Raw genomic sequence first — 24874 nt, 5'->3', positions numbered from 1 at the left:
TTTGTCAAATCCTTGAGATCCCAGTCACAGATTAAGGGGAACTGGTTGAGCAGAAGGACAGCAGCGTGGCTACAGCACTGAGCAGAGACCAGCCAGAAACTCTTGTTCTCTTTTCTCTGCCCTTTCTGAACCTTTGCACTCCCTGTTTACCCTTTCAAACATATGTTCTTGTCCTAGTGCAATACTGCTTTTGCTCTCATGTTTTGCTGCCAAGAATGTAAGAATGTAAAACCTTGTTAAAATTAAGACAGGATATTTTGCAGTTTGGGATTTAGCACAGGAATGTGAGATCATTTGTGAACAGAAGAGTGTGATTGATACTGGAGTTGTTCTCGTGCCTCTCTGGGGCACTATTGGTCTGCTGAAGCCGTATCAGCCAAGATGATATGAGTGAGGAATCCTTTTTTCAATGAACTGTGCTCTTCTTTCCCAGGCACCACGGTCTGAGCCAGCTTGGAGCTGAGCCCATAGCTAAAGCTGTTGACTTTTGTGACATTTGTATGAAAGTCATTGCTTAATGCCTGGTGGCAGGGAGGACGAGGGACCTAAGATGTTCATGTCACTACAAGATGCTAAGTAGCTACCAAACTGTCAGATAATTGGCAGAACATGAACTCCATGCAGAGAAATGAGTTGCTGTTGCTCTCAGCAGAGCTGCTCTTCATTGCAGTGAGAACACATTCTGCTATTTCACAAACCTTTATTCTTCTTTTCTTGGAGGGAGAGTTAAACATCTGTGTAACTGCAAGGAAATAATCAGAGTAGCTGGACTATATGTAAGTGAAAATTTGAGGCTGGTGTCCAATACTAAGCAGAAATTTTCCTTCTCTGATCTGCCCTGTGGATTTTCAATGCAGCTCTGCATTGAATACATATTCATCACCACTTGGCTGCACGGATGCGCAGTTAATGGGAATTCCACACACCAGATGAGTGAAGATGACATTTACATGACATGATGTGCATATAATGTACCACATGGCAAGTCAGAGGGGCTTTCTGATCTGGGCAGGCCAGCTTTCTCCTTTGCTATTGAAATGACACGATCTCCTAGCTTCTATTTTCCACGTTTTGAAACATAATCAAACTGCTAATCCCAAGCACTAAAAAATTATGAATCTCTGTCCTGCCAAAACCAAAATAAAAATATTTGAGCATAAGATTTTAAAAATACAATTTGATGGATCTTCTGGTTTTGAGCCCTCTCAGTACAGTCATGAGTGAAAGAAAATTGCACTAATTTAAATAAATAGAACATGAGTTCACGGACATTCACAGATATCTAGGAGCTAAAGCAAATATTCCAAGATCTATGCTAAAATTCTTAGAGAGACAAAACTGGATAAAGACAATGAATGTTTTTGTTTATTACTTTACTTCTCATGCATTCTGCAAGTGTATTTTGTCTTACTGTCTTATTTAATTTTGGGGTTTTTTTCTACACTGATAGCATGGGAACCTGAGGAAAGATAGTATTCTGGGTTTCTTAAAAGGTCTCAAAATTCTTGGAAAGAAGTGATGAAAATACAAACACTTCTTCCTAATACCAGATCACCTCAGGCATATTCCCTGGCTCACCTGGCAAAGATACACAATATAAATAAGAACTGAGCCTGAAATTGTTAGGTTTATTTAGAGAACCTAGTCACAAAGTAAAGCAGTCCAACAGGTAAAAAAATGTTGAAAAGAGACTTTCCTAATTGTAAAGATGAAATGTGCAAAGAAGTATTTGTATACAAAGAGAATGGAAAAATCATGCTTTCTAGTAGGAAGATTAATAAGCATAAAGTAGCTGTGAAACTGTATGAGGAATTCAACAAAATTTGTTCCAAATATGTTTTCCAAATAGAATTAGTTTTTCTAAGTGCCCCAGTCTTCACTGATTTGTTCCATTGATACGATTTGCTTAGGAACATCAGTTAAGGCTATGCAAAGCACTGTATCCTTAATTCACTTTAAAACTAGCTCGTATTTCTTTCGAAAGATTTTACCCACAGGTGGCCTGGTAAATCACTGTGGATCAATATTGAGGAATAGCTCAGGTCTAATACAAATGACAGGCATAAATTTAATTTTCACTAGCAGTTCTGCGCTAGTATAACTGAGCACAGAGAGATTTGCTTCTAGCTTCCCTATGTGTTAAACTGCTTATATCTTTCTACTAGGGCACACACTGGTTGGAGTGTATGAGTGACTATTCCCTCTCCCAGTTGTACTCTTACCAGCACACAATGAAAGTCAGAGCAAGACCCTGAAGGCCAACTCCTGAGCAGGTGGAAGTGAATGAAAATGCATTACCAGTAATAGAGGTTGTATCAGATGGAATTCTTGCTGCTGACAACTCCTATGTGTAATTCTATACATAACTGTATCCCCATAAAGAAAGGGCTTGAATAGATCAAAGCAGAGGCCTTTTGTATGCTAATACCAACACTATCACTAACATGCACTCAGAAAAAAAAGGATGATCACAACAGAAATATTCTTCTTGAACATACTTTTTTTTTTCAAGGAGCATAATCATATTATAAATTTCACATTTAAATGGCATGATGCACCAAGCAATTGGCAGACATGGTGTATGGATCCCAGCATTTTGACATTCCTAAAAATTTTCTCTTTTAACTGATTCTCATAATCCAAACAACTTCCACAAATAATGTTGGCATTCTTCCTGTCTTGATGTTTTGTGTCTTTAGACAAATGTATTGATTGACTGATCCTCACAAATCACTTGAGAAAGTCCAAGTGCTTGAATTACATGAAAACACCCTCCAGCCTCCTGTGAGTCCACTGGAGCAAAGCTGGCGTGCCTGTGGTTTTGTCCATGCACGTGCATTTGCATCTGCACTCTGAGGGACACGGTCTGTTAGTCCCACTGCTCTTCTCTGCACTGAGCTCCCTAATAATGCAAGGAAGTCTCAGAGCCAGTGTGGGCAAACCCAATGTTCAAAAGTGCTGGGATATCTCCAAATGAGAAACAAAGGGGTCTTGGTGTAAACGGACCTCAAGATCAGGGTGTATATATAATTATTATTATTGCATGTGCAGATGCACAAGTGCCTTTGACTTGGTACTAGAGGGAGATGGCAAGGTGTCCCCATCATCTTTCCCTCCCTGCTGGGTACTGTGCTCAGGCTCCCGCTCACCTTGAGGTTCTTGTTGTGCCTCTGGAGCTCCCGGCACAGGCTCTCGAGCTTGCTGCGGGCGAGGATGGCTCGGCTGTGCTCACTCTGCAGCTGGTCCTTCTCCTTGGTGATCTGGGCCTGCCTCTTCTGTAGATACTTCAGCTTCTTCTGCTCAGCACGATGTTCTTCAAGCTGGGCAAAATGGGGACCAAAACAGAGAAACATTGATTAAAATAAAACAAAGAGGTACAGAAAAGAAAATAAGCTCTTTTGGTCTGGGGAAAGTCTTCTAACTTTTTTAACCTCTTAGGAAATCTTTTGTATTTACCAGCACTAATGTGATAGAACAGAGGAACCTGGAGATTCCCAAGCCTGCTTGCTGCTACTGTCCCAAGTATGCTGTACTGTAGGTAGGTGAACATAATTTTAACATTCTTGTCACACCATTTTAGCTCTTCCTTCTTTGGTGGTTTGAATTTCTTTGAAGGACATCTGTGTTTTTTTTTTTTTTTTTTGTTTCAACATTTGGAACTAGAGCAGTCAGCAGTGCTTTATGTGGTGAGATTTCTCCAGATCATGAGGTGATACAGTGGTTGCTAATTCTATTTTATTTTTCAGTTTCCTGAAAAAGAAGCAGTTTCCTAAATATGCAGGAACCTGCTGGATAAAACAACAAAAGAGGAGCTGGACAAAACAACACAAGAATGTTGTTCATGTGGGGGCTTTGTTGCTGATGGAAGAGAATTCTCTTCAGAGAAGAGTTTCCCAAAATGACATGTGGCACCTCCTCTTGCCAGGCTCCTCTGGCTCACAGGACCACGTGAGAGTGTCTGCCAGTTGTGTTTCTGAAGGTCCTGCCATCACTGGGGGTGGGTCATGGCGCATCAAACCTCTTTTGGGCTCTTTGTCTCCGTATAATTCCTGGAGGAAACAGGGACAGTCCCTGCTGTTCCCTTAGGAGACTGCTGTTCTTGGGTGCATGATTCCTGTCTTCCCTGGAAGGCTGGTAGGGAGCAGGGTGGATTTGGAGGGGGCAAAGAGGACCAGCAACCTAATTCCTAATAGTAACCCCTGCACAGTCTGGTTATTTCTTTTGATGCGTGTCCATCACTGGATGTTTTGAAAAAAATTCCTGTACCCTAAATTAACACCCTAACAGTGAGGTCAAAGAAGTCTTTCACCTCTGAAGCTTTTAATTATTTCATCTCCTGTTCCAATACACAATAACCCTCCTCACTGTATCACAGATGTGCATACATTGCAAGGTATTTCTGAAATCCAGATATTTTCTGATTGAAAACCAGTAGCACATGAACTTAAACATGCAAACCTTAATAACAGTTGCTGTTAGGACTACATTATCTAATAATATGGTATCACTTGTACTAATTAGCCCCAGTATGACTGGGAAAGTCTGTGAGCACTGGGGAATGATGTGCAGCTCAAACAAGACAGTCAACATTATCATATTTTACACTTTCATGTGTTTTCTGTAGATGTTCAGTAATTTATGCTTACAGTAGAGAGCTCTATGTATTATTGATCAAATCACAGCTAATTGTACCACAAAACTATGCTCTCACCAGCTTGGAGTACATTTACAGTTTATGTCCAACTTTTAACATGTGTATTGTCTATTTTTGCTCCTGTAGATCACAATACAGGCTTTTGCATCTAGTCAAGCTGCACTAACTGAAATAATTTTTCTAGTATTGTAGGAAAAGAAAGTTATTTTCTGTAATTAAGGCTGAGATTTTTTCTTTCATAAGTTTGTTTTTGTCCCCTTCCCTTTGTGGAGGGATAGAATGTAAGAAAATAAAGATAGTGCAGAAGGTAGGCTCACACCTGAGGAGTTGCAGCTGCACTAATCACCAAAGATTAGGAGCAGGCCTGCCCTTAACAGCCCACAGCTGTGTCCAATAAGAAGAGAAGTGCTACAAAAGAGTGGGTTATTTGGGTGAGAAGGGAGTTGTGGTTTGTTGGTTGTGCTGAGAAGAGAGCTGGAGTTTGTGGGCTGTGCTGTGAAGAAGAAGGAGTCAGTGCTGTGAGGAGTTGCCCATGAGAGCTCACTGACAAGGTATGGAACTTTTGCAATAAGATGACAACATCCCCTTTCTGCTGAAAAACATAAAAAGCGTTCTTTTTACTTCACGTTTTGTATGCACAGTCTGTGCTCAGTAAATAGTGATTTATCCAAATTTCATGATTCACTCAAACTGTGCTTGAGGTAGGGGCCTCAGAATAAAGTTGGTATTAATCTTGATATGAGAAGTCTTCCATGTATTTTTTTTTTTGCCTTTTCCCCCCTCCCCATTAATATTACTTGCACTAGAAGCTTATATCTCCATGTTCTCAGGAATATCTAAGACATGGTGTTACTTTTCCAATGAAAAAGGCAATTCACTGGTAAATAGGAATGCCAAAATGGTCCCCAAAGTTAAGTTTTTATGAATAATTAATGAAATAGAAGTTAAATTAACTGCAAATAGAAGTAACTTTGACTTTTGAAAGCTGTCCTAGAGAAACAGTCAATTTAGGAAAGAAACGTTTTATCTTGATCCCAACTGCAGACAATGTTGGAGGTTGTATTTATTTTTTAGCATATTGTTCTTGCACCTAGCACTTGTGAGACTCGCAGGACCTCTGAAAATAGTCCAGTTATAAACAATTCTGTGACAGCTGTTTGTAAGCTAAAGTTGTTGTAAACCCCAGTCTGCTTTGCTGACCCAACACACTGGATTTAGTGAATGAGATGTCCTCTGTTGGTGAGTAGAGGCAGAGCTTGTGCCCAAATGCCTGTCCTGCTTCCCCATCCCCTCTGGCATGGCTTCTACCTTCTCCAGCCCATGTTCCAGCCTGCAGTGTGCCCACAGTCGTACAGACTGTGCCAGGGCATGGGCTGGCAGGGACATAACATTGCTGCGTGGCCTCTCCAGCTACAGCCAGCCCCAATGCTACTTGGAGCGAGGGAAGCACTGCCAAGCACCCAGCTCCATCTGTCACATGCCTACACCTTCCTGGGAGCTGTGCTGCAACAAGTGCTTGTCACCACACGGCTCACCAGACCAGGGAGCTGATCTGGCTGGAAAACAGCTCAGCAAAAGCAAGACATGATCCCAAGTGTGTGATGGGGATGGACAAGAGGGAGCAGGGAGAGCGGTCACAGCTACAGCCAGCTGCTGACAAGCCATTAATCACCGCATGCCCCTCAGCCGCTTCAAGTGAGCAGGGTGAGCCTGTCTCCAACGAGGTTTTTGTTGTGTTTAAGGAATGATTTATTTCAGTGACATTGCACAGTACGTCAGAAACAAGTGTTCAGTACTTTTGTTTTAGCACCTTTCTCCTGCATGGGCTGCTGGCAATCCAGTCCCTGTTTTATGCAGTGCTGCAATGCCATTTGAATGCAGTGGAGAGTACTTTGTAGAGGAAGAAGACCTATTTCAGTTAATCTGAGAGCATGAAGTCCTTTTAAGCATGAGATAGGCTATGAACAGCCTGAACCCAATTTATGAAATCAGAGGATTTTACATGAAAAATGGAAAGCTAAATTTCACTTCACATTATTATGAGACATGGACACATCTGTGCATAAAACCAATTAAAAAGTCAATGTTCTGCTTCACACGTTTTTCAGCACTCCACAAAGCGTAAAATGCTGCAGCCTTGTCACTTGTAAGATTTCCACAGCTTATGGTCATACAGTCCTTTGACTACAAAGGAAAATATCCCTTCATCTGAAAATAACCCATCTTAAGTGTGGAAAGAACAGTCAGGTAGGTGGCATTGTTACAGGAGTGATATTATGGTGGCAGGAGCTTTCACTCTTCATTTGATTGTGCTGTGGGTTCTCTTACAATTAGTCTCAGTTGTCTATTATCTGCTTCCTAATACAGGAAGCTTTATTCTAAATCCTGTATTATTTTCATTTGGATGAAATCACCAATGCATAATTTAAAGCAATACCTGGGACAGAAACATGCAAAACTCCTTGCAGGAGGTGAAGGCAGGAGCCTAGACACCAGTCTCCAATGTGGGTCAGTTTGGTAGATTTGCTTTTAAGTACAAATATTCTGCCTCATCAACTTTCTGTCCCAAATCTTGTTTTCCTCACTTTTTACTTTTTTCCTCTTTTTTTACCCATAATTATCTGACTATGACAGCTGCATTGGGAACTCACGAGTAGAGACACTGCTGGTATGTGAGGTTTGACCATGCTGCATGTCATGTATTTGTTATACCTTCTTGTGTAGGCAGTTTGTACAGAAAAGAGCCAACACTGTACTCACCAGCTCAGCATACTTCTTAAACAACAGGTCCAGCTTCTCTTCTGGAGTATTCATCTTATTCAAACTTTGCATCAGTAGGGTGGCTTCTTTTCCTTAGGAAAAGAGGAAGCAGAGATTTGATGCTGCATAGTTTGTAGTTGATGTCCTGTTATGAAATTGGCTGTTTGAAATTGGTTGGGCCTGTAAGAACACAGGCTGAAATGAGGAATTTTGGAAGGAAAGGAACAATTTTTACTGTAAGTTTCTGAGTCTTTCTTTGCCCCATGAGAACAAACATGCTAGGAATTTCCTCCATTTCACACCTCAGTAATGGGCTTTTTTCTAACAAAAACATTGTCTGTGAGATGCTTTTGTCCTGTGTGATCCGATTTCCTTTCAATGTCTTTGCAAGATGATTAGGTCAGACACATGGCACATTTGACTGAAATAGGACAGAAGTGCCTGGACCCCAAAGGCTCAGGAACAGCTCTCTTTGTAAGTGAAAGTGGATCAAGTCTGGTGTATTCAGCTCCTTTGCTGATAGACCCACACAAGACATGAAGAATATTAAGTTAGATATAGAGACTATAGTGTGGAAGTAAACAATCAGAGGGTGGTAGGTGCTGCCAGCCAGGTCTGGGCTATGTGATACTTGTGTAAATCAGTTCCCTGACTTGGTGGAGAAAGTTTGTATTCCAGAGGGAGTCTAATTAAACTCCCTGGGTGTGCAAAGCCAAATCACTGCACAGCCATTCAGGTATTGCTTCTCCTCTGATACCTCTCAGTTTTAATTTCAGCCCCAGGTATGAGCTGGGACTTGAACACTGCTGTTCATGAAGTACAAAGTGTCTCTGACATCCCTGGAGATAAGACTGCCTGTGGTCCCAGGGTCTTGGACATGCTTTTCCAAATGCTCCTCCTTCCTGAGACTGTTAGACAAAATCTGCTTTGGGCTGGACATTTTCTACATTTTCAGTTCTAGTGCAGACCAGGAGTACTGTCTCTAGAGAAAATCCTTTATTTCACGCTAAACTCTCTCCACAGCATCAGCATAAATAAATGGAGCTAAAATCAAATCCTGGTGTAAACTGTCACAAGGGCAGACGGAGCACTGTGTGTTGGTAGGGTTTTCACTGAGCTTGATGAAGTACGGTAACAGCACCAAAGCCAAGGCAGTAGAAACTGAGGAATTTTCTTCTGGACGTTCAAAGAATTTTTGAGGGGAAAAAATCCATGCTGTGTCCTATGCTTAGTCCCTTGTCTGTGAGAATGTCTATGGTGATTAATTTACAGGCTTAGTGTGCATTTGGGTTTGGATTCTCATGCAAAGGAGAGGCTCGAAGACTGGCTGGAATTAAATGTAGGAAGGGAAATAATTTACATCTATATTAGATTAGAATGTAACTACATTGCTCTCTAGTGGCTGCCCAGCTGAAAGTACATGTATTCAAAAGCTTGCTAAGACTTCTTTCTAGCTCAGCTGACAGCTCTGCCAGGGCTGAGGTGTTAGAGAACAAATGTATTGGCTTATTTCATCTATATTATATGATTAGTCAAGGCATTTACTAAATGAAAAACAACCTGGGCATGACAGTAAATTTATTCTGCAGGTCCCCATGCCACACAGTAGCACCATTATTACTGTTGCGACCAGTGAGTAGCCATATCTAAGCAGACAGGAGAAGAAAACATGCACCAAGGTACAGATGAGAGGCTAGGTTTTCCTTCATCTAAGTGACTCTGTGCAGTGTGTCATTGGACTGACAGCTCTGGCTAACCAATGTGGGTGGCTCAGAAGTACATCAGTGCTGTGTGATACAACTCTTTTTTTTTTAAAGAACTAATATCTGATATAGCCTACATGTTGGGTAGTGCCAAAAAGAATCATCAGTTATGGAAAAGTTGTAATGGTCGCTATTATTTTCAGTGGTAGCTGGAAGTCTCTATCATCCATACCAGAAACTTAACATGGTAAAGAGCAAGGACCAGGGACTTCTCACTGGTGTTTGCAGAAGGGCTATGGGAGTATGTAAATAAATACCTAGTCCCTTCAGGATTTTCTTCTCCAGCTTCTGCTCCTTGTTGCCACTGGGCTCCTTTGCTTTGGAGGCATCCCCAGGAGCCAGCTTCTCTTTCTCACTCTCTTCATTTCCATCCTCATACTCTGCATCCTCCAAGCTGCCTGGCTCTCCCTTCTCAGGCCTGTCTGTTCCTGCAGCAGTGCTTTCCTTCTCCATCAGGCTGGTGGCAGACCCGTAGGTTTTGATGATGTCCTCCAGCTGCCGGCTCAGCTCCTCCGAGATGTCACACACGGCTGCTTGGGGCCAGCTGCCTGGCTGCTCCATGGGGGCAGGAGCAGGGGATGGCAGGCCAGGGGCAGCTCTGTCCCCACTCTGCCCCTGCATGTCCTGCCCAGGTGAGGTGGAAGACTGGTCACTCTCCATGCTTAATGCAGCACCTGACAGAAAAACAAATGGAGGGTTAATTTAAAGGCATAGAACCAGCCATACAAAGAATTAGCCATCAAGCTGTTCCCAAAGCTTGGGCAGCGTGTGAGTGATTTTGTGTGAAATTTGGGATGGCAGCTCATCCATTGGCTCTGGTGTGACAAATATGTCACACTTAGATAAATAACCAAGGTAATTAGCCTGCAAGGAAAAAGGCAAATCATATACTTTCCAAGAGAAAAGCCTACCCAAATCTAACACTTAAAAATTCTCACTGCCAGCAATGACACATGAAATGACACCCCAGTCACTTATACCATTTTCCTCCTTGAATAAAATATTTGCCACATGTTTACTTTTCTTGATCTGTTTACTTGCAACACGGGTTCAGATATAGACAGCTTCACTTCAGAGCTGCATTAGTTTCATTTCCTGTTTCTCTCCTGTTGACACATCTTGAGTCAATAATCACAAAAATGTTTTAATATTTTTAATATTTTACTATTTATATTTTCAGTGCAACTGAAATTTGCATTGTGCCCTTGGAAAGCCCAGCATGGTGCTTGATCTGCAAGAGACATGGTTTGGTACCGTCACAATAACAGCAAAGAATAAGATTAACAGCTATAAACCACCCTTCTCTTGTACTTGCTACATGCTGCTGACAGCTTCTTTGACAAAGTACAAACTGCAGAATAAATCACAATGAAATAAACCCAACCACACATAACACAGCTGGATAGTCCATGGTCTTTTGTGGAGTGAATTTCAGCTAATTTGTTCCCAGTTTGCAAAGGGAAGCTTTTGTTTTCTCAGGTATTTGAGCAGCTGCACTCAGCCAGGCAAATACAGAGCCCCCAACATAGCTGTGCTCCTGCTCTGGCTTACCCAGGACCTGGTAATGAGGTTGTCAGCGAGAGCATCCTGGGCACAAGGAAAACTCAGAGTAGTGAAGGCCCCTTCCCCTTAGAGGGAGAGGCTGCTGGCACCTCTGTGTTGCTCTCATGAAGTAATGCAGAGGTGTGGGGCACAGCTGGACCTTGACGTGCAACTAGCCCCCACTACTTCTTGACTGCAGACTCTGGACTCTTTCCAGCCATGAGTCCTTCTCTCTCTTTTCCAGACTGATTTTTGTTCCTCTCCTTAATAATAAAATTTATAATGGTGCCAGTGGGGAAGAGGGGAAGAAGCTTACTTGGTTGGTTCTTTCCAGTATGTGAAGTCATTGCTTTCTTATTTTTAATAGATTTTGAAAACATGGAGCTAACTGGAAATCATTTTATTCCCTGCTCAAACAGGCTGCAACATATGTTTTCTATAGTGTCTAAATTTCTACAGCTTTCAAAACTGTAAATAACATGACCAGAGGCATTATATGGTAAGAGAGATGTCGTTTACTGTAATAAATGACTCAGTGTTCTTAAATTCTCCCCAGTCAAAGTGATGTTTGGAAGTGCAGTGATGGCCATCACTAAGGCAACATTTTTGAAGATTTGATTTTCTAGCTATATGACCAGGCTTGCAGATAAGATAGTCAAATGAGTTGTCATCTCTCAAGCAAATAATTGAAAGCTTTGAGTGGGCTCAGGAAGTGCTTGAAAGCTGTTAGCTATAAATCCGTGCCCCTGCAGTGCACCCACAGATACAACTTGCCAGCAGAATTGGTTTAGTAATGCATCTGGACCTGGTCTCACAAATCTGTCACACAGTCATATCCCATTCTTTCCTCACTCCTTGTGCCATAGTCGCTATATCAGTGCAAAATGATTGTAAAATTATAGTGATCTGATTTGATGTCATATCAAGTTCAATTGGCATTGAAAAACTAGACCTTATATGCGCAATTTAAGTAAATAATTCCAGATAGCACAAATGTTAGCCTCCTGTTTGTGATCTTTTTAAACTAGAGTTAATTGACTACCAACTAATTCAAGGTCAGTAAGAGTATTGTAAAGGCTAAGCTAGACACTCCACAAAATACGTGTTTATCTCTGACATGTTCAGGCTAGTGTTTACTGTTGCAATCATTAATTTGAGCTAATTGGCAGTTAGCAATCAATCAGCTAGAAAACCCAGGACTACCAGCTCTTGTTTAGGCAGAATAAAACTCAGAAATTTTTATTATATTTGTTATATTTATATATCCCAGTTCAAAACAGCTATTTTTGTTATATGTTCATCACAGAGGGAGAGCAGGACTGCAAAATGCTCCATTTCCAAATATTAATTTCTTTTCTATCTCCCCCTCTTTGTACGAAGGCTCAAGCCGATATTCTCTCTGTACTCTGACTCTCCCCCTTGGCTGCCTCCCAACTTCATCACTCATGTGGTAGCACTCTCTGGCTAAAGGTTTCCTCTTATGTGAATCACAAAGCATGTCTCCAAAGACTGGTAGGCTTTAAATACACTGTGGCAATTGATCTGTGCATGATGTGTCTCAGTAACAATAGAAAAACATGGGTGAATGAAAGAGAAACTGGATTATTAGAATCAAGGACACAAGATGCTTACAAGCTGGCTTTGCAGGAAATCTTCCCTAGCATACATTCCTGGCTAGAAAGGGATTAGCTATAATCAGTCTGAAACCATGGCAATTCACAACTGCCGAGTTTCCATCCACCAGCCCAGAATGGTGAGCAGGCAGGAACCCCAGAAATACACAGCAATGAACTTCTAACCCAAAGGTGCCCACCCACTGGGTCGTACCAGCAGTTGAATTTACACACACAATAAATATCCTAATGTTTTATTTTGTTCTTCCTCAGACTAAACCAGAGGGCTGAGAACTGCTTTCCAGCACAAACGCAATGCCTGTGAAGACTTCTGTACCTTGTTTTACACAACAGCTTCCACAGTGCTGCAGTTTATGTTGAGGGAGTTGCCTGCTTACAGCCTTCGATGCTGGGAGTTTTTACTGTAGTTGGCCCCAGTTCTCCCTTGTACCCCAGCCTTCTTAACCTTGATGTACACAAGGAATTCTCCCTTATCAGGCCATAAAAGACTTTTGGTGCCAATTTCAGCAAGACCCAAAGTGTTTACATTATACTCTATCTTAAACACGTAATGCCTAAAAATTAGGTGACAGAGTCCAGAAGAGGAATTCCTTGGTTTTTCAGACTTGCCCAATTTTAGACTGGCAACTTTTTAGTTTTTCAACTCCTACTAGCATTACTGTTGCCTCCAGGCACTGGATTTCCAACACAGCCTTATCCTGTTTTATGGAAAGGGGGAGGACTGGCTACTCTGACTGAGTCTGAGCATTGCATCTTGTTTACTCTTTGTCTCCTGCATTCCCAAATCCTGGACCTGTTCCACAGCTGTGAGATCAGCACCTTTCTTGGCTCTGGTGTTTTGGATGCAAACTTGACACTTGTGGTCGCTGCCTACAAATAGTCACTGTGGTTCTCCTCTCCTTCAGTGGGGAACACCCCCAAGAGCCAGAGGGTGCTGCTGCCTCCCCACTGTGAGGAAGACTCTTCTCCCTTCTCCTTCATCTGTTAAGAACTTGGGAAGACTCGGGACAGAAATGGAGCTTTCAGCATAGCTGACCACACAGCCTAGCCACAGCTGCATCCAGAGGCAACAGCAAGAGGTGCATGCCTCAGATCAGTCTGGTTACATGCTGAGTTTGTTTGTCTGCAATTATATCCCTCAATATTTCACATTTACAGCACAATTTGCCTTCATGGTGCTTTGTATTTCCAAAGTAAAAGGTCAGTAGGCAAGGCCCAAGGACTGACTTAGCAGAGCTGCAATAGCCATCCCACTACTGCTGGGAAAACTGCTCCTGTGCTGGGGTGTGCCAGCCCACCTCTTACTGCTGGGAGCTGGCATTGCTGCCCAGGCACCCTCCTGGCATGATCAAAACACAAATTAAATATCTTCTTCTTAGCTTGTCTTACAGGCTGCCTTGAAGACTGTCACAGAGTTTTGTTTATCTTTTATAAACAGTGTGCTTCCACTTCCATCTTATGGGATTTGCTTCCTGATTTCCTTCTTGCAGCTTTAACTTCTAGAGGGTTTACAGACTGGTCTATATTTAGCTTTTGCATCCCCCTATATTCAGCAGAAGGACACATGGCACCTGCTCTGCAGCCAGGAGCTATTTTAAGCTCTTCTAAAATGGGTGATGGTATTTAGCACTTTATGCTCAAAGTTCACATACACACACATTTCTCTAAAACAAAGCTTTACGTATATTTGCAGCAGCCAACACATGTTGATAAATTATGATTTTTTATCTTTATATAACACCAGATTGATCTGCAGTGACACCTCAAAGCAGCAAACATTAAACTCTGGAATTGCCCCTGCTACTGTAGCTCTGATCACCCTCCAGAAAAATACAAGTACCTTTTCACAGTCCAGACAGACAGTGCCCTATGTGTTACTTTAGAAAGCAGAGATAAAACCAGCTCTATCAGCTACCCACTGCATTTGAATAGCTTTATGGTTTATGTGCCATTTCCTAGTACAAAACGGAACAAAAGTTTGGAGGTATCGTGGCAGTTTTCCATACAGGCTCAGAACCAGATTTGGAGGCTTTCTGAAGCCTCCTGCCTCACCTTTCACGTGGCACCTGAACCCTGACCACTGTTGTAGCAGACCACTCATGGCCCCCCAGTATCAATTCAAAGTAATTTCTCTGATCACTCTTGAGACAAGAATTTCTTACTTCTTCTTTAACTAGCAGCCTTGGATACCTCCCTGTTTTCCTCAGATGTCACATGGTGCCCAGACTTTCCTAGGGCTGTTCCTAGAAAATGCAGGTTGACGCTCCCAAAGAGAAGTACTTATATTAAAGCCCTTGTGCCATGTCACCAAGCAGTGACAGCAAGGGAGCTGTTCATCAGACTTACCGCAGCAAAGAGAAGATCTGAGCAGAGGAAAAAAGCCAGGCAGAAACTCAGACAAGGGCACTCCAGCAACAGGTTCTGTACTCCTGGCACTGAGGAAAGAGAGACAGGAAGCCGGAGTGAGGCGGGAAGGACAGAGTGACACAGGAGGAGCAAACAGTGCAGGGACTGAGTGCGCACTGTGCAGGGACTGTCTCTGATAGGCGCAGGGGAAGCTGCCTGCTGGCTGGCAGCATGAGCCAGCTATGTTGGCTATTCCCTGCTCTGACAGAGATAGCACGAGAGATTAGAGACTTGGGCCCTCAGAAAGAGGGCCCAAAAAGAAAGGAAGGATACTTACACAGCTGCTACCCCTCAAATTTAAGTCTTAACCCCTCAATGACTTGAGGCGTTGTGCTGTGTGAAATTTGTATTGACAATGGATTGATCGAACTTGGTTGAATTTTTCTGTGTCTACCACAAAGACTGGGATGGATTTCCATAATGTGAACTCCCAGCTGTGACTGCCCTTTGCAGCCTGGGATTTGGGCAGTTTTTTTTTTAAAAACAGACTGATTCTTAATCATGGACTGACTGGCTGGAAGAAACCACAGGACGTCTTTAGTTTAAGCTCTTGCTTGAAGGAAGTTCAGCTGTGATCTCAGATGAGGTCTCTCAGGGCTTTAAATTGCTCTTTAAAACCTCCGTGGATGTAGACTGCATGACCTCCCTGGGAAGCCTGTTATCTGGCTTGACTGTCATGGCACTGAAAAAGTTTCTCTTTCTACCTAGCCTTAACTTCCCTTGTTCCGGGTTGTGCCTGTTACCTCTTGTCTTCCTGCTATACACTCCTACAAAGATTGTCTCTATCTTCTTGATAATCTCCTCCAAAGCTGTCCCTTTTCCAGGCTGAACATCCAACCTCTCCTGACAGGACAAGTGCTCCAGTGCCAGCCACCATGGCGCTCCTCTGTTGAATTGATCAACTTTTCCATTAAGGCAGCGATGCTAAAAGAGGTTAGTGGTGTAGCTGCCCCCAGTTCCAGCAGCTCCCAAATAAATATTGAAGCCAAGATAACCTGCCTGACCCACTTTCTGCATGTGACTGTGCTGGATCACGTTGGCCCAAAGTTGTTGATACAAGCAAAGCAGAATGCTCACCAGGGAACTCAGCTGCATGCTGCTTATGCAGCAACCAGCATTTCCCACTTTTGTGACCCACAAGCCACTCAAGCACCATCTTGAGATGCCATATCACCTAAGCACCATCTGCTACCCACTCCCTACAAGGAGATGTAGGTCAGTTTAATGCACAGATATGCAAACAATGGAGAAATGATAGGCTGGTACTGAAGTGGCAGCCAGAACTGTGAGAAGAGATATGGGACTTGGTCTCCACTTAAAAACAAAGAGGCTCAGAACAAAGGGTGGCAAAACTATAATGATTTGGAGTAAGCTTCAGACTGATCCATGGCAACAGAAGAACCAGAAATGCTTTGTGCCTGATTTACAGGGGATGTCAGAGAAAGCAGTACTGGGCAGCTCAGTATCAAGAACTATCGGGTCAGAAATAGTCTGTATGTTAGCAGCATCTCAGACTTTTACTGGAGAGGACTAAAGTCTTGCTATGTTTGTGGAGATGGTGGGGCAAAAAGTTCATGTTTGAGGTGGTTTCTCATTAGTCTTATTTCTCTACTTTGAAAAGGCAGCTCCTACAATCTGGGTATGCATGGGCATTGTGGCTTCAGGGAAAATCAGTTCTTCCAATTTTCTGCAGACACTGGTGGTGACTTGGTAGAATTCCTGAGGAAGTCACTGATTTAGGGGCAAAGAAAAGGCATGAGCTTGCAAGGTCAGGGGCTTCTGTAGAAAATATTTTGGAGAGGGTTGGAAACTGGCTGGATATATTTCGAGAGAAGATAAAAATCTGGGGATGTTTGTGACCAGGCAGTGTGAGAGATCAGAATACCAGTGAAAATAAGAATGTTTGTATGGACTCTTTGTGCTCCTCCTGATTTGACTGAAGAATTTTCCTGTTCCAGTCCCTATTCATTTTTCTTTTGAAATAAAATCAGCTCTGAGATCAAAATGCACAACTGAGCTACCAAGGAGCTAAGTAACAGCTGAGCTGTAGAAACTCACTCTGGCATAGTCTCACTCCTTGGCAAACACAAGGCAAGACAGGTTCAGCTTTGCTCTCTTCCACTGGGGTTAAAGCTATTACATATTTTTGCAAGAGTCTCACTGCATGCATGGAAACCCTTATAACAGCTCAAATGAAATTATGGGATTCACTGGGCCCTGGGAACTTGATCGTGTCCCTGAGACATCAGAATGCACTGATAACGGGAAATTAGTTGGGGTCATCATTATAAAAATCAGCTACAAGTAGTACGAAGCCACACATTCTGAGTTGTTCCTAAATATGCAAGTAAATAAAGCAGTCTCTGGTAGAGTCAGGAAATAGAAAAACACAGATAAAATCAGTATTACTAAGTTTGTGGGGAGTATGTGGGTGTAGCTTCAGAAGATTAAAAGGGATCTGCTGGATTCCGGGTTGTGAATTGAAATAACTGTCTTGGAAATGGAAAAGAAAACTCAGAGAGAAAAAAATTAGAGGAGTGTGTTGAAACTGCCATGCAGGCAATTTAAATGCTGAGGACAGCCAACTGACTGGCACTTGGATTCTGCATGCTGGGATGGTTACATCTGTCAAGCTCAGGAGAGAGTGGACCGAAAGTGCTTTCTGTGGAGCCTGCACAGTGTCTGAGGTTTTAGCTTGGACCTGTGAAGCACAGTGTCTGAGGTCTCAGCTTTTGCAATGTTTTAGGCATTTCATGTCCCTGTTTTGGGGAAGAGAAAGAAATCATTCCCTAATACATGAGAAAATGGAGAAATGTACCTTCCTCACATTAAAGCTAGATGACTCCTTGAGAATTTGCAGGAACAAAATTGAGTTTATTTTACAGATGTGTTCAGCTATGAGCTGGATTGCATATCAATAAACCTAGGCTCTCTTTGTTGCACACTGGCATTTCCACGAGGGTCATAGGGAATCATAAACGAACTGTCTATTTCTGGATTAAACATAATCATCATCAGCATAAATCTATTGAAGGATAGATTTCCCAGGGGAGGAAAAAAACTTCTACCTGTATTGGTCATTTGCTCTATATAGTAGAGAACGTGTTCAGCCTCACCAAATGGAAGGACAAGTTCATCATTAGGTCAATGTTATTGAAGCTTTTGAGTTTCCTTCCTATCTTCCTGACATACCTATTCCCTTCTTTGCCTAGGCCATTTTCCACAGCTTCAACATTCAGCTCTCACCAGCTCCCTCCTCTCCTCACTCCATCCAGCGTTAATATTGCTTTGTGTTCCATGGGATAGTTTAGGTGAAAAGACTGATGGTTCATGTTTAGAGTCTCTCTCTCAAATACTCAAAGGCTTTAAAAAATGCCGACAATGAAGGCAGTACTGTGTTGGATAAAACTACTTGAAAAAGTTTTGAGGGTTTATTTTTCACCACAAGCAATGGCAAGCCTTAGTTGTTCTACCACCTAAACGAACACTTAGTTTCTGCAGAAGCCCCAATATCCCCTGGAAGCCATAGAGACTGATTTGTCCTGCAGGCCAGTCTTTTGGCAGAAGGCAAAGAGGCTGCAGAGGTTCTCCTGCCTTCTGCACTGGCAAGGAAAGGGCTGTCTGCACCCCTTCTGCAACTTCTAGCTGCTCTCCTCCATGACCCTATTAGCCAACAGCGGAAGGAGATTTGGAGACTAGCATTTCCAGTCCGGTCACACACAGGGATGCAGATGTCAGTGGACTGCCATGGTCTGCAACTTCAGTGCCAGTTCTGTATCAGTGAGAGTATAATTTTTTATTCTTGTGCAGGAGCTTCTCTAAGAATTTGAATGAGTTTTTCATGGCTTTCCCCCTGAACAGTTTTTGGTTTATTTTTTGACAGATACAGGTTTTTCAAATTATAATGTGCAGGGACAGAACCACTTGCTGTAATACCACTGTTTCAGTCAGTTATTTTATAAACATCATTAGAAGGCCAAACACATCCTGGGCTGCATCAAAAGCAGCGTGGACAGCAGGTCAAGGAAGGTGATTCTTCTCTATTCTGCCCTTGTTAGACCTCACCTCCCCAGCTCAGCACAAAAAAGGTGTGGACCTGTTGGAGCAATCCAGAGCAGGGCCACAAAAAGTAGGAGGACCTCTCATATGAAAAAATATTAAGAGAATTGGGGTTGTTCAGCTTGGAGAAGGGAAGATCTGGGGAAACTTTATAGCAACCTTCCAGTACTTATAGGGAGCTTATAAATGAGAAAGAGTGACTTTTTACATGGACAGATAATGATAGGACAAGGGGCAATTACTTCAAACTGAGAGATCGTAGATCTAGATAAGATATGAGGAAGAAATTCTTTACTGTGAGGTTGGTGAGGCATTGGAACAGGTTGCCCAGAGAAGCTGTAAATGCCCCATTCCTGGAAGTGTTCAAGGCCAGTCTGGATGGAGTTTCCAGCAACTTAGTATAGTGGAAGGGGTCCCTGCCTGTGCCAGGGAGGTTGGAACTAGATGGTCCCTTCCAACCTGAACCATTCTATGATTCTGTGATTCTATGAAATAACAATGATCTGTTCTGTTTAAATATGACCATGATATACTTTTGTCATAACATAATAATTTAATACACTTATAACATGATAATATACAGTAACAAGCAGGTATGTAAAATACATAATGAAAGTATAGTGTTGATGAAAAATTTAGAAATGCCTGTAAACATAAAACATATAATTTGAATTTAGAAAGAGCCCTCATAATGGCTCTTGAGACACAGAAGCACAGTGACATGTGAAGAATGGTCTGGAAGTCAGAAGGCTGCTCAGTCTGGCAGTCTTTTCTGCCATTGGCACCTACAACAAAACCAGTATAGAGAGAGTCCTATGATTTTCCAATAAAAAGTTTGCCAAGACCAATCTCCACTGGGTTTAATTTACTTGCATAGAAACGTTGTGAACACCAGGACCAATAGGGCATTTTCTATAGTGGTCTCTTGGGAATCATTTCTCTCCTGTTTAGTCCTCTGTTAATGTGAAAAAAGGAGGGGAGGGGGAATAATATATTTGCATTCCACACTGTATCAATTTTCTACAGATTTCCTAGCTCCACATCAATCTCAAAAAGGTTGGAAGGTTGTGATTTGCCTTCTAATAAGATTTTATAGCCTAAGAGTTTGGCATATACCTAATGTTTGCCATGTTTTTTTCTTCCAGAGCTTAAAGATCCTGACTACCAATGGCACTTAATAACGCAGCCAAATTAACTGACACAGAAAACCCCAACAGGCAACAGACTTAACTATTTTAAGCAAATAATTTAATTCTTAATCTACATCAGTAAGAATATAATTTCTGCAGTGTAGCAAGGAAACCACTCTAAGAATCTGGAGGGAATCCCCATGGTCTGCTACTGAACAGTTTTTGATTTATTCTTGGAAAGATTCAAGTCTTTTGAAACTTTAAGAGCTAGCAAAATCAATTATCAGGGTTTCAGTTTTCTCCGGGCAATTTCCACCGCTTCAGCTTGCCCAGGAGACAGACTCTACATAAATACATTATGCTATGTGCTACTTGGAGAATTTGGCAGAGTCAAGAATAGCTCCACTTGAAAAATCGCACAAAAGGTAAAGAAAACCCTCAGGTGAGGCATGCAGTCACACCTGAATGCATATTAGCAGTTTGAAAATAACTCTTCTCCATATATAAAGGAAATTTATTGGGAAAGGAGAGAGCAGTATTAGCTGTTTCTAGTGAAACAGCTAGTACTGCTCTTATTCTGGTACTGCAGTGAAGTTACTGCTGATTTACACCATTATAAGTGAGCACAACTCTAGCATGAAACTTCAAAAAGGTACTGAATCCTGAAACAATCTATTTTTGTCAGGTAATTTCATTTTTAAATTATACTCCTCCAGCTTAAAATAATCTTCTGTCAACACACAATGGGAACAGAGTGTGGCCAAGTCAACCATCAACCCCAGACATTTTCTGAGCCTGCCAGGGGAAATCTCTGGGCACAATTCAGATGTGATCATGCTGTAAATCACATATCAAATGTAATTGGGAAGTCTTTTAAATGCCAGTGGTATGTTGGTCAAGGGTCAGTTACAGAGAAGAAGTTATTTATTACGGCATGATAATGTAGACAATTATTTTGTAAAAGGTATACTTGTCTTTGTCTTTTTCTCCCTTTTCTAAATCCTTCCATTTGCTAGTAATGTTCACTTACATCAGTTTCATTATCAATATGTACAGTTTATTTTAGATTGCTGCTAGAACTGGCTTATAAAAATTAGAAATGGGAAAGACTCATTAAAGGCTCAGTCCTGCAGCTGCTTCATGTGTGGAGCTCTCATTGATTTCCCAAACAGCACCTGCTTGTGAGCAGCAGAGAGAATAAAGCAAATAAGAAATTGAAGGCTTGAATCTCTCAGCTGTATGAGCTGTATATGGGCAGGAAAGCATCTCATAATTGGAGCCAAGCATCTTTCTCTGGAAAAGTCCAAATTCTGCTGATAATCATAAGGAAACTGAGAGGGGCAGGGGGCTAAACAACACTGAGGTTATGACTAACCTGTCTAGGAATACTGGAGGAAAGATTAGGGCCTGACACAATGAAAATGACAAATTGAGATAAATGATGCTTGGAAATCAGGGAAGATTTGTAGTGAAAGATAAAGATCTGTAGAAAGAAGTGGGAAAATAAGAGACACTGATGGTGAAATAAGTCCTAATGAGGATCTTATTTTATAGGATAATGACAGGGTGGACAATGAACTGTTAGTTCAGAAGGAATGATCCTGTGATCAGCAGAACTGGCAGCACAACCCTGTGATGGCTAAAACTGCTGCTGATGTAAACACCAATGACCTATTTTAGGGCATGCATGGAAGGAGAATCACTACATGGAGATTGCAAAAGGATGCAAGAGGTATATTGGCACTGGCAGATCAGAACTGTGAAATGGTGTCAATTGGATTTTTTATAAAGGTTTTCTAGCTATGCAGAAGCACCTTATTAATCATAACATTTGTGGGACCAAATCAATATAGAAGAAAAGAGAACCCAAGAGATGAAAGGATGAATAAAGAAAAGATCAGTGAGAGTGAGCTTCACATTTTACTAAGCTGAAAGAGAAATACAGGAGGTGGCACCAATGTCCCCAACTTGTTAGAATATAGTAAATCTTCATTCTGTGTACATAAAAAGCTTATGCAAGTCATATTTATTGGGAAAGGCAATTTGGTCTCTAACTTAGATCCTGGACTTGAATAGGAGTATACAGAGAGATACATACATAATATTTGGCCTTAGGTATCTTCAGATGTGTCTCCAAAACTCTATTACTATGAATTTAAAGAGTTGTTTTTCCTCTAACAGCATGCTACAGGAGAGGATGGGTCAGATCTCACTGCTTTTCAATAGCCTCAGAGCAGTTATGTAATTTGAGACTCTCAAACTATATGGAGTATGGGGAATTGCTGAACTAAGGGAAGAAAATTAACTATTTAGCCCCCCACCTGGAATCAGAGAGAACAATTCTAGTTCACTTGGAAACTCATCAGCAGGCAATCTGTAATATTGTCTGTGCTTCTATAGCATTGCAAGATATATCACTAATTACTGTTTGCTTCTGTGGCTTCCAGTGTTTTCCAGTTGTGTAGTAGCTTGCATGCAAGATCGTAATATAACCTATTAAGTAACTTCAAGATCAAGCAGCAGTGAACTGCAAAAAGCACACTGTACTCATTATTTGAAAGGGTAAACTGAGACACAAAGCGTTACATGTTAATGCACAATAAATAAAGACCTACCCAAGGTCATCCAGATGGGAACAAGATGTGCTCAGATTCTTTTCTACTTTAATTGTGGCATGCTTGCTTAATACAGGAGGACCAGAGTAGCATACTTAGAGTGAAAGGGAAGTCCACCTCACAAAAATGTTCTGTGTCTTTGTGTGCTTTATGTGCCTTCACTTTCTGCAAAGGGTTTACATATGTTGAAAAATTCATGTGACCAGCCCAGCCAGCTTGAGCAAAGATGGTCTAAAACCCACATTGCTTTTAACAAAGGAGGGCTGTTAGGTAAATACAGGACTGCAGGGCCTAAATGTTAACCAATCAAATCTATTCTCGTACAAAGGAACTGTAGTCCACATGATCAGGGAAATGAGTGATTCTGATTGTCATTAAATTAAAAAAAAAAAAATCTGTGAGATCTCAGAGAAATTTCAGAGGTTATGACTGCAACAACCCACACAGGAGAATGCAAATAAAATCACAGGAAACTAATATCATTATTCTAATGACTAATAAATATTACCTTTTCTTGGTTTGTTTTCCTTCCCCCCATCATTTGATCTTTCTTCAGTCTTCCCTGTCTTGTAAGATAGACAGTGAGTAAATCACCAGAGACACCATTCTGTTATATGATTGTGCTTTCTTGGTGCAGCAGGCTCCTACGGTCTCGTTGCACTTCCAGGCTTCTCAGTGTTGGCTTCTGTGCCATAATCTTTTTTCTCTAGATCAGCTAGCAGAGCAGGCAAGAAGGACAGTCACAATTCATATGACTGTGGACTGTTTTACCTACCACAAAATAGAAAAAAAAAAAAAATCAGTCTTTAGTCCTATCCTTTCTCACTTATTTGCCAGTTACAAAGAGGAAAAGCTTTTGGAGGGCACACCAATCAGTAAGGCTCCCAGAAACCTGCTGTGTGCCAGCCAACAGCAAGCAAGGAGAAAATAGAATTCTTGTGAGTCTCATTTTCTCTGTATTCTCTTTCCTTTTATGTCACCAACTAAGGTTTGACTAGCTGGGTCCTTGTGAGGCTCTATCAATTTCTAAGTTCTGTTCCATGACCCAGTTCCTTCATAGACCATCAGGTGTCAAGGATACCCAGAGATCATCAATCTTCTACATAACTTTCATCAACAAAGTGGAAGAAGAAAGTCATGCAGCATTTCAGCATGATCACCCGCCTCTGGCAACAAACACTGAGGAGTCATGAATCTGGTAACTCTTGGCACAAGCAGGCCTAAGCTGGCAACTTGCCCTTCTAAAGGAAAGTACAAAATCTCCCTGATAACAATGGATGCTTTACTGGCAGTGGGAATTGGTTTGGATGTTAAATATTATATATGCCTATGTCTTTACTTTTTTAGCAGAAGAACCAAAAACCAGAAGTTTCTATACCCCATGGCTGTGACATACACGAAAGTGATTCATGAATGTACTTAAGCTTCCTTAAAAAGCAACATGCAATTTCGTCACAATGAAAGAGGCTGACCAAAGCCACTGACAAGCACTTTGGAGCTGCTCATTTTTGTGAGGGAGGAAAAAAAATTTAGGAAAATATCAGTCAATCACATTTCCATCACTTTCCTTTCCTTCTCAGTAGTTAAAGACCACCTGCTACCAGGGTGATACAAAACCCTCAAAACTAAGAAAGAAGGCATTTTCAAGTTTTTTTCACTTTAGGCTGAGGAAAAAGGTCATAAGTTAAAAAGCTGCTGTCATAAGGTCACAGCAGTTCTTTATCAGAATGATTTTAACAGTAATAAACCCCAGTAAGTTAATGTCAGAGCAAAATATAGATCAGAACATTCTCTAATCCATTCTTGACCCAAACACTTTAAGGTTATACTCAAATATGTGACCCCATATTTGAATTAAGTTAATGGGAATATCAGATAGAATCTCAGTCATCACACTGATTGTGAATTCTGATATAATCCAATCTGAAATTGCCACTGTTACACGAGGTGTTGGAGCTAGAGAGGATGGTTCATGTCAGCATCTGCAGTGCTGTGCTCAATCCACACTTTAACTGATCCAGCAGTGTCTCCAGCAACACCACTCCAGACTCTCAAGATGGACTGGAAAGACCCAAGACTAATTTACACCACTATAACCTGACCAAGCGACATATAGTCATCCTAAAATGAATAATGTGTTCTGAGCACTTTTAGGCCCACTGATTCTGGTGGGGTGACTTTGGGGGAGCTGAAGTAGCTGCATTACACTAAGAATATGCTATGTAGTTTTGGCATAAAGTACTACCTTGCCCTCCAAAAAGGATCCCAAGGCTGTGGCTACACTGGATAAGCCATTAGTCAGTTCTTTGTT

General features: G+C 41.7%; 1 protein-coding gene across 1 annotated transcript in view; it reads right to left on the bottom strand.

The window, feature by feature from the left end:
• The window catches only part of TXLNB (taxilin beta), a 32604-nt gene extending 17845 nt beyond the window's left edge, over positions 1 to 14759 (bottom strand). The window contains exons 1-4 of the mRNA XM_064708294.1: positions 14700 to 14759; positions 9435 to 9851; positions 7415 to 7506; positions 3150 to 3320 (exon numbers count right to left, since the gene is read on the bottom strand). Coding sequence (XP_064564364.1) covers positions 3150 to 3320; positions 7415 to 7506; positions 9435 to 9837 — 666 coding nt within the window. The 5' untranslated portion in view covers positions 9838 to 9851; positions 14700 to 14759. The remainder of the gene's footprint in view (positions 1 to 3149; positions 3321 to 7414; positions 7507 to 9434; positions 9852 to 14699) is intronic.
• Positions 14760 to 24874: the final 10115 nt, after the last annotated feature.

The sequence above is a fragment of the Zonotrichia leucophrys genome, chromosome 3 (assembly GCF_028769735.1).
Source record: "Zonotrichia leucophrys gambelii isolate GWCS_2022_RI chromosome 3, RI_Zleu_2.0, whole genome shotgun sequence".
Classification (NCBI taxonomy): Eukaryota; Metazoa; Chordata; class Aves; order Passeriformes; family Passerellidae; genus Zonotrichia; species Zonotrichia leucophrys.
Note: the sequence above shows the minus strand (reverse complement) of the source record. Positions and strands in the feature narration are given on the sequence as shown.